Here is a 10,000-nt window from a genome sequence, read left to right on the forward strand (position 1 = left end):
AATGAATGGTAGACTATTATAGAACCGCTGGCCGAAAAAAACTTAACATTTTCCAGATTAGGAAATATTTCTTGTGTGATCAAATAAAGAGGCACAGCCTACAATTGAACGTAATTGAATGAAACAATTGAATGAAACTATCTAGTCGAGTAACCTAAAACTAGCTTAATTAAAAAGCCACAGCCCATAGGCCTATTGATTTTTCTTTTAGAATATAGATATTAAGAGAATAAATCATTATGCAAATACTTTTACTTTTAATACTTAAAGTACATTTAAAAGCTTAAGTAGGGTTATCATTGTGGTACTTTTACTTTTACTAAAGTAAATATTTCTCTGTGTATTTGTACTTTTACTTAAGTACTGAGTTTCAGTACTTCCTCCACCACTGGCTTTTGGTAGGTGGTTTGTTAGTAGTGCCAACCCAACAAAACATCACTTAAAGGTGCTCTAAGCGATGTCACACTTTTTTTAGGCTAAAACATTTTTGTCACATACAGCAAACATCTCCTCGCTATCCGCTAGCTGTCTGTCCCCTGAACACAATGTAAAACAACGTGGTCTTTGTAGACAGCCTAGGCTCCCCTAACGGCAACAAAAACATACTGGTGCAACTTGCACCACGAAACATAACAAACAGTGTTCCAGCCAAAAATCGTCGAAATGCGTGTTTAGGAGAGTTTCAATTGCATGGGAGGGAGGGAGAGGGAGTAGCAAGGCTTTCCTAAATAGCTTACTGGTGGACTTTCCCTTAGACTGCCTTCGAATTTCTTATCTAGAGACTACGGTTACTTCTCTCATATGCGTCAGAAAGTCGCATGTTCATGACATCATTTTAGCATCGATTTCGAAAAAAAGTTTATTACAGAGCCGTAAAGTGAGATACGAGGTTATGACGGCAGTCACACAATGTTGTAATTTCCTGGAAATAGAAATGGTTGATATAAAGGCTTAAAATGCTTCAGATGTAAAGTTATTCGCTGTTAAGTGATGCCAAAATGAATGGGGATCAATGGAATGCTAACTCCAGGTGAAGCCTTATTAGCCTCAGAGCCTCCCATAGGGGGTACATCAGAGATGAGCTGGCTAGCTGTCAGTGCTGCTTCAGACAGCGTGCCTAACTTCCTGTTTCCTGTTGCAGGTCCCTGTTCCCCTGGTTACTACTGCACTGGTGCGTCAAACTCACCTGAGCCCCAAGCCAGCGCCTCACAGCTGCTCTGTTTCTGTCACCTCCTCCCACCGCACAGCCAATCAGAGTACAGCATCTGTTGCTCCGGCCACAACACAACATACCCCCACCATACTCCAGGTACCCCCTCATTTGGGGCCTTCCTTGAGGCTAAACCAATTCTCACAGCTATAACTAATGAAGCTAATGTATCTAACATTAGACACACACACACACACACACACACACACACACAACACACAACACACACACACTCACACAGCCCTGTAACATGCTCTAGTATATGCAGTGTAGTGATGGTGATGATTTACTTCCTGTGAAGGCCGTGGGGAGAGCTGGGCTCCAGTGGGTGGCAGACATGTGGTTTTCATGGAGGATGCTCCAGAATCACCCCTTCGGTATGCAGAGGACGGCTGTGCTAACTTCAGAGGCGCTACATGTCCCAAAGGTAAGCGTTCATATTCTTGTTGAATGGTGCAGCATTCGAATTAAGTGTATCGCTCATATTGTCATATTTTTTATAGAATGGTACATTGAGTGTGTGTGTATAGTTTATATACTAATGTAGAGTGGTACCCCAAACTATTTTGCCCCAGGGTTCTACTGCCCCGCAGGCTCCTCTCTGCCCCTGCCCTGTGATGCGGGCTTGTACTGCAGCACCACTGGGCTGCAGATTCCCTCGGGTCCCTGTGAGGCTGGATTCTACTGCCCCGGGGGCGCCTCTGATCCTGCTCCAACCCCCTGCCCGCCAGGGCACTACTGCCCCGCTGGCACCCCTCACCCCCAGCCCTGCCCCCCTGGCACCACCAAGGGTGAGAGCACCAATATTCCCTTCAGTTTTCCAAGTGGAATTTACTGGTACATCAATTCATTTCTCATCAGTTATCCATAATGTGTTTGGGATTTTTATTATTTTTCCATTTCTACCTTACAATTGCTTAAAACTGTTTCCTTTTCCCCTCACCTCAACTATCAGACCCTGCTTTTACAGTAGACATGCTGTGTATAAAGTGATGTTTGCTTATGAAGTAAAGTTTGTTTATAAAGTGAAGTGCATTTATGTAGTGAAATGGGTTTATAAAGTGATGTTTGTTTATAAAGTGATGTTTGTTTATAAAGTGAAGTGTAGTTATGTTGTGAAATGGGTTTATAAAGGGATGTTTACTCTGCTCTGGTCCGTGTTTCTGCTCTGTAGGTTCTACTGGCGGTGCGTCTGAGGAGGACTGCTTCTCCTGCCCCCCGGGGTATTTCTGTGGCAGCGCTGGCCTGGCAGCGCCCACTGGTGTGTGTTCCGGGGGGTATTTCTGTCCCGGGGGGCAAAGCACACCCACCCCACTACAGCACGTGTGCAGAAAAGGGCACTTGTGTGGGGAGGTGGGTTGGACATGGATCCTTTCTTTAGAAGACCGTTTTGAAACATCTTTGCTTCCACTTTTGTTGGCTTAAGGTGCCATTTGAACTGCAAAATATGATGTTATCAACAGTTCTGTTATACGTCTGCCTACTTGCTTACTCTCATCCAACAGCAGACATTCTCTGAATTTTACAATGCAATTGATTTTTGATTCATAAAATGTGAAGGGACTATTCACACACACACACACACACGCACACACACACACACACACACACACACACACACACACACACACACACACACACTCTCAAATCTGAGTTTCACGGTGCAAAAAGTGAAATTCAACTACTCTGCATCAGGCTGTTCTCTAATCTCTGTTGATTCTACAAATCTGAGTTTCACATTCTGAAAAGTGAAATCCAATTACTCTGCATCAGGCTGTGAGTGTGATCTCTGTTGACCCCCAACCCCTCCCCCCCCCCACACACACACACACACTGGAAACTGGAACACGAGAGCTACCTGACGAATTTTTAATTGGAGAAATCTATGTGTGTGTGTCTGTGTGTGTGTGCATGATGGGGTCAACAGAGGTCACACTCACAGCCTGATGCAGAGTAATTGGATTTCACTTTTCAGAATGTGAAACTCAGATTTGTAGAATTACGCAAAAAGCAAGTTCAATCATGCAAGATGAGGTCTATGTGATCTAAAGTGGAGACTGGCCTCATATGATTACTGGTACTTTATGGTACTCTAATGGTTCCTTTATGGTACTCTAATGGTTCCTTTATGGTACTCTAATGGTTCTTGTACAGCAGCACATCCATCTGTGTTTTATTTTCTCTTTCAGGGAAGCATCAGAGAGACGCCGTGTTCCGCTGGCCGCTACCAGCCGGTGGAGGGACAGTCAGAGTGTGTGCTCTGCCCTGCGGGCTATTACTGTCCACACATAGGTCAGACACACACACTCTCTCACACACACACACACACACACACACACACACACACACACACACACACACACACACATACACATGGGTCATTGACAAATAAGGCTTTTAAAAATGTGTTTAAAAATGGACAGAATGCTTTTTATTGAAGTTGTAAGACTGTTTAAACAAGCTTACAACAAGCTGCGGAATATTTACCGGGATTTTAATACATTTTTAGACTGTATTTGCAATTTCACCACCCAAAAAATGTCAGGTGGCGCAAAAGTTTCTAAATCCACACTTGGTTTTTTTTGTAAGTATACCTCAGAGTGTCTACAGTGTTTAACATATTACTATTTTGTAGTTGACCTTGATATTGAAAGTAACTTATGAATACTTTCTTGTAGATGGTGGGTGTTTTGGTTTCCCAACATCAAACTTTACGTGTGAATAAATACTTTTTTTTCCAAATGAAAAAAGTATATTGTTTGACAGAATAATTAGGTACAGTACACATTTTTCAACCATTTCTTCACTTACATGTAAATCTACTATTTCTTGGTTTAAATTAATATTTTACCTGGTTGCACCACCTGACGATGCGGTTGCACCACCTTTTCTTGGACACCCATATTATAACCTTTTGACTTTGCTGGCAAGTTTATCCATTCCAATGCAATAAAGAGTTTTATATTAAAATAACTTTTTCTTAGTTTTGCGTCGGTTGCATCGGTTTTACCACCTGTCATGTAAACTGTACTGTTTACTCTTTTCCCCTCTTCAATTCAAAATAAAAGTTCTATGTAATATGTTCAAATTATACAGGTTTTATAGCAGGGGTCTCAAACACCCGGCCCGCGGGCCAAATCCGGCCCGCGTCCTGCCCAATTCCGGCCCGCGACGTATGACAAAATAATAATGTAATCCGGCCCTTGAGGCTATTAATTGCGACAAACAACGATACTGATTAAAATAGACGATAGATCCAGGTACGGTGACAAATCTCATTTGTAGGCCTACTCTGCTCCACTATGTGCAAGACATCCAGAGCTTGATTCAAACCCAAAATCGCTGCGCAAAGTTTTCAGGAAATACTTATTACACGCGAGAAACACTAAGACGTGCATTTGTAATGACGCGGAAGAGATGCAGGCCATAGTGTTGCAGAAATTAAGCAGAAATAGGCCTACACCAAATGTTCACGTGTGATGAAGTCTTAGGTAAGCTATGTTATTCACCTATTCTAATTCTGAAGGAGAATATCCTTTTGGAGATTATGATCGATCGTCTATGACAGTGATAGTCACGGTGCGTCTGTGAATGGAGGTGCGTGTATACAACGGTGTCCACTAAGCATACCATGCTTGTTTCGACCCTCTGCCCAACATAGCTTGGATGTTGCAGTGGTAATCGTGATGATAGTGTCCGTAATGGATGTGGTACAGACAGCAGGACTAGTAGAAATAGGGTTCTAAAGAACTACAAAGTCACCCGCAATATGATGCGAACTCCTGGGTAATGCAGATTACCCGCGATAGGAACTGTTTGACCAGAATACTTTATTGTAGGCCTATATTGTAGTAATCTATTACTAAACCACAACATCTTAGGTGTTTTCCTGTTAATTTGTTATGTGGGTAATATGAAAAAAGGAAAGTAAACCTGCTTAAATATGTTCATCCAGTATTTACTGAAAGGTGCATAATTTGAGGTGCTTGCCATCCAGTGACAAATTAGATGGGTAAATTTACCCCCTTCATAAATTTTTGTTTTACTAAAGATTTTTACATTTACAGTAGGACTTTATCTCTGACCACTTTCAAGCCATGGCCTTTTGAAATTTTGATATAAAAATCCAATGGTGTTGCTTTCTTAACCCTGATGCCTAGTTTGCCAGGTTTAAAAAAGTTATGAGAGGAAATATTTTTATTTGGTGTGAAACACACACACATACCTGTTTTTATGTTTTTCATTTATTTTATAATTTGTATTAATATTTATTTTATCATTATTTTATTTATAAGCTAAGGTTGCTAGCACAGGTGTCTAAAACTAGATAAAAACACTTTTGTGTGGTATTTAAAAAAAAGAACATTGCATTTTCAGAAATAGCCGGCCCTCCGATCAGATGACGTTGGCAGAATTGGCCCCCAGCTCATTTGAGTTTGAGACCCCTGTTTTATAGCATAAATTGATGCTTGTTATGAATCTTTTGAATTAGTTTAAACCAAAGTAATGGACTCAGACATGTCATTGACCCACACACACACACAGACACACACAGATACAGACACAGACTCACACAGACACACACAGACACACACACACTCACACTCGGATGAGTCACCAACACACACACACACACACACACACACACACCACTAACTAAAACACACATACACACACACACACACACACATACACTTGGATGAGTCACAGAGAGACTCAGACACACACACTAACACACACTCAGATACACACACACACTCTCGCACTTGGATTAGTCACTGCCTAGATTCCTTTCCCTGACTCCAGTACTTATTACAGTATTGATCCACTGCTGTAGGTTCTGCCCAGCCTGACCCGTGTGCAGCAGGATTCTATTGCCCCACTGGGGCGGTCACGCCCAGCCCATGCCCTCCCGGTAGCTATGGGAACCACTCAGGCTTGACTGATGTATTGGATTGCACTCCGTGTGACCAGGGGATGTTTTGCAGAGGCGGAGGTACACACACACACACACACACACACACACACACACACACACACACACACACACACACACACACACACACACACACACACACACACACACACACACACACACACACACAAAAAATGTCTGGGGGCAGCCAAGTGGCCTACTTCTTTGTGCTTCAGACTTGTAACCGGAGGGTTGCTGGTTCGAACCCTGACCAGTAGGCACGGCTGAAGTGCCCTTGAGCAAGGCACCTAACCCCTCACTGCTCCCCGAGCGCCGCTGTTGTTGCAGGCAGCTCACTGCGCCGGGATTAGTGTGTACTTCACCTCACTGTGTGCTCACTGTGTGCTGAGCGTGTTTCACTAATTTACGGATTGGGATAAATGCAAAGACCAAATTTCCCTCACGGGATCAAAAGAGTATATAGAGTATATATACTTATTACTTATACATTGGGGTGGGTGGGTCCTGAGTAAATATTGGATGTTGCCCCACAGGAAATGCCTCCCCTTCTGGCCCCTGTGACCCCGGCTTCCTGTGCATCAGCGGTGCTGCCACTCCTGCCCCGACGGACAGGGTCACAGGTGCCATCTGCCCCCTAGGATTCTACTGCCCAACGCAGAGTTACTCCGCTGTGCCATGTCCAAAAGGCACCTTCAGGTAAAATCAACTCACAGACATCAAATACCAGACTATACAGCTATCTTGAACTCTCAACTCTGCCACTCAACACAACTCGACACAGTGAAATGCCCTCCAGCAGATCCTGACTCAGGCAACTCAGCTGGCTCCCATCAAGGCCTCTCTAGATGTGTCCGAAAGGGAGGGAAAACTGAGGCTGTCCCACGTGTCTTGTTGTTGATGAGTTGATGTGAGGTGGGAGACCCACTCCTAGAATAAGGAACTGACCCTCAGAATAAACCCTTACTGTGTTTGCAGTGAGAGAACCGGACTCAGCGAGCAGTCTGAGTGCCAGCGATGTTCTCCAGGGTTCTACTGCGCAGAACCGGGGCTGACGGCTGTGAGCGGACCCTGCCTCTCAGGTGACATGGAAACATACAGTAAACTGATGCAGACTGTGGTGTGATGGCATTTAAAAAGCATAGTGTGGAGCTGATTCTACCTGTGTCTTTGAGATGTGTCTGCTAATGAGAAGAACTGATTCTGGCTGTGTCTGAGATACGTGTCTGCTAACATGTAGAAATGATTCTATCTGTATCTTTGAGATATGTGTCTGCTAACATGTAGAACTGAGTCCATCTGCGTGCGTGCGCGCGTGTCTTTGAGATGTGTCTGCTAATGAGAAGAACTGATTCTGGCTGTGTCTGAGATACGTGTCTGCTAACATGTAGAAATGATTCTATCTGTATCTTTGAGATATTTGTCTGCTAACATGTAGAAATGATTCTATCTGTATCTTTGAGATATTTGTCTGCTAACATGTAGAAATGATTATATCTGTATCTTTGAGATATGTGTCTGCTAACATGTACTGTAGAACTGAGTCCATCTGCGTGCGTGTGTGTCTCTCCCACTGTCCCCTGTTCTCGCGGTTATGCTATTCAAAGGGAGTTTGTTTGGGAGTGTGAGATGGTGAGAAGGGAAATTTCATATTCTCACAGTGTGCTAATGATGACAACTGACTCTCACTGTGTTTGTGTGTGTGTGTTTGTGTGTGTGTGTGTGTGTGTGTGTGTGTGTGTGTGTGTGTGTGTGTGTGTGTGTGTGTGCAGGCTTCTTCTGTCTGGAGGGCTCTCCAGACATGGCCCCTGTGGCAGAGGGATACGGGGGCCGGTGCCCATCTGGGCACTACTGTGAGAATGGCACCATTTTGCCCAGCGCCTGCCCAGCTGGCACACACAGAGACCAGCAGGGCGGGAGGAGGAGAGAGGACTGTGCGTTCTGCCCTGCAGGTAATCACCCAGACGAGTACGGGTCACAGAGCTCAGACTAACACACGTACACACACACAAACACACACACATATATACACACACACACAGTTACATACCCACAAACAGACACTTACATACACATAAACACACACACACACACACACACATACACACACACATCTGAGTGAGGTCATGTTGCACTGTGGCAAATGGGAACAGCAGGGTCAGGTTGCTCATAATGACTGTGGCCTGCTGTTTATCGCTGGCTCAGAGAGAGCGAAACCTCAGGGCTAGTTATGCAGCTGCCCCCACGGAACTCATCCCACTCACACACACACACACACAAACACACACACACACACACTCTCACACACACACACACACACCCACACACACACACACACACACACACTCACACACACACACACACACACACACACACACACCACACACACACACTGTTGTTTACCAGTCTGGAGTGATGACTTAGTTTTTAAGCGTGTGCTGGTGCTGAGTATTGTTTGACATTTCAACATTTTGACATGTCAACAACATGGTTGTTTATGAGTGACTGTGCTCCTGACAATAGGCTGGTTCCAGGACCAGATGGGGCAGACAGAATGTAAACCCTGTCCTGCAAGATTCTACTGCCCCCCCACTCTTCAGGAGGCGGGTGGGGTGATTACCCCTCTGCCCTGCCCACGGGGGTATTTCTGCCCTGGTGATGCCCCTCAGGACAGCCCCGTGCCCTGCCCCAGGGGCACATTCAGCAGCTCAGAGGGCCTTAGCAGGGCAGGTAAGACCAGAGGTTAAGGTCAACAGTGTACTTACCAACTGAGTACCACTTATCAGTCACCTGTTACACAAAACAGCACTCACTGATGGACCTTTTCTTATTGTACTCTACCTTTTTAAATTGTTTTAAATTGTTCTAGAATTGTTGAGAGAATTGTTTTAAAAGCTTTAAACTGTTTACTATGTTGCAAGTCGCTTTGGCTAAAAATGCGTCAGCCAAATGTAGCCTAATGTAATATAATGTACACAAGAGGAGGCAGTTAGGAGAAGAGCGGTTAGCCACCTTTAAGCTGATACACACCTAGGACTGCTGTTCTGCATATGGGTTAAGCCAGTCCTATACTAAAAGAAAAACTTTAATGAATATCTGCATTGATTAAGCCTAGTCCTAGACTGAAAGGAAACTAATGAACATCTCCATCGAAAACAAGCTTTTAGACAAGGACTTGGTTCAATCTATTTAGAGGAAACTGGCTGTAGATGGTAAAAACTCACATCAGATGCTTTGATGGGCTATATTTAGAAAAGTCATACAGTAAATGACCTCAACTGGCTTTAGGAAGCAATGTGGTTTATGCACGGAAGGCTCTTTAACCAGCTTATATATCTGGAAATAATATGAGCTGGCTAAAGAACTTCCGTGCATAAACTGGATCTGGATATAATCTGACCTGCAGGCCTGAGTAACTATTTTCCAGTATGGAAAGTCCTCCCACTAATGTCATTAAGCTTCATTTATCAATCAATGTGTCCTCCTCTGGTGGATGAAATACCCCCCTCCTCTAATTGCCCCTCTCTGCAGAAGAGTGCTCAGTTTGCCCCGTGGGGCATTTCTGCGGCTCAGACGGCCTCACCCGCCCCTCAGGCCGCTGTGCTCCAGGCTTCCTGTGCCACGCCCGGGCAGTGGTACCCAACCCCACGGACAACAGCACCGGCTCCCTTTGCCCCCCAGGGGCCTTCTGCCAGGAGGGGGTCCTAGCAGGTAACCACCGCCCCCACCCCACCCCATTAAAAACACATTCAGGCTCACTCATTAATCATTTACTGGTGGTGCTAATCAGAAGCCGTCTGCTGAGAGTGAGAAGATGCTCTGGCTGCGGCTGGGCTATTTGTGGCCTCCTCTCCTGT

General features: G+C 44.7%; 1 protein-coding gene across 1 annotated transcript in view; it reads left to right on the forward strand.

The window, feature by feature from the left end:
* Nucleotides 1-10,000, forward strand: part of LOC121688933 (zonadhesin) — a 63,047-nt gene that overhangs the window by 24,970 nt on the left and 28,077 nt on the right. Inside the window, exons 39-49 of the mRNA XM_042068846.1 lie at nucleotides 1,142-1,309; nucleotides 1,512-1,637; nucleotides 1,786-2,001; nucleotides 2,385-2,563; nucleotides 3,400-3,502; nucleotides 6,048-6,206; nucleotides 6,680-6,842; nucleotides 7,122-7,225; nucleotides 7,916-8,095; nucleotides 8,667-8,873; nucleotides 9,675-9,854. Of these exons, the coding sequence (XP_041924780.1) occupies nucleotides 1,142-1,309; nucleotides 1,512-1,637; nucleotides 1,786-2,001; nucleotides 2,385-2,563; nucleotides 3,400-3,502; nucleotides 6,048-6,206; nucleotides 6,680-6,842; nucleotides 7,122-7,225; nucleotides 7,916-8,095; nucleotides 8,667-8,873; nucleotides 9,675-9,854 (1,785 nt within the window). The remainder of the gene's footprint in view (nucleotides 1-1,141; nucleotides 1,310-1,511; nucleotides 1,638-1,785; nucleotides 2,002-2,384; nucleotides 2,564-3,399; nucleotides 3,503-6,047; nucleotides 6,207-6,679; nucleotides 6,843-7,121; nucleotides 7,226-7,915; nucleotides 8,096-8,666; nucleotides 8,874-9,674; nucleotides 9,855-10,000) is intronic.

This window comes from Alosa sapidissima, chromosome 17, assembly GCF_018492685.1.
Source record: "Alosa sapidissima isolate fAloSap1 chromosome 17, fAloSap1.pri, whole genome shotgun sequence".
NCBI lineage: Eukaryota > Metazoa > Chordata > Actinopteri > Clupeiformes > Clupeidae > Alosa > Alosa sapidissima.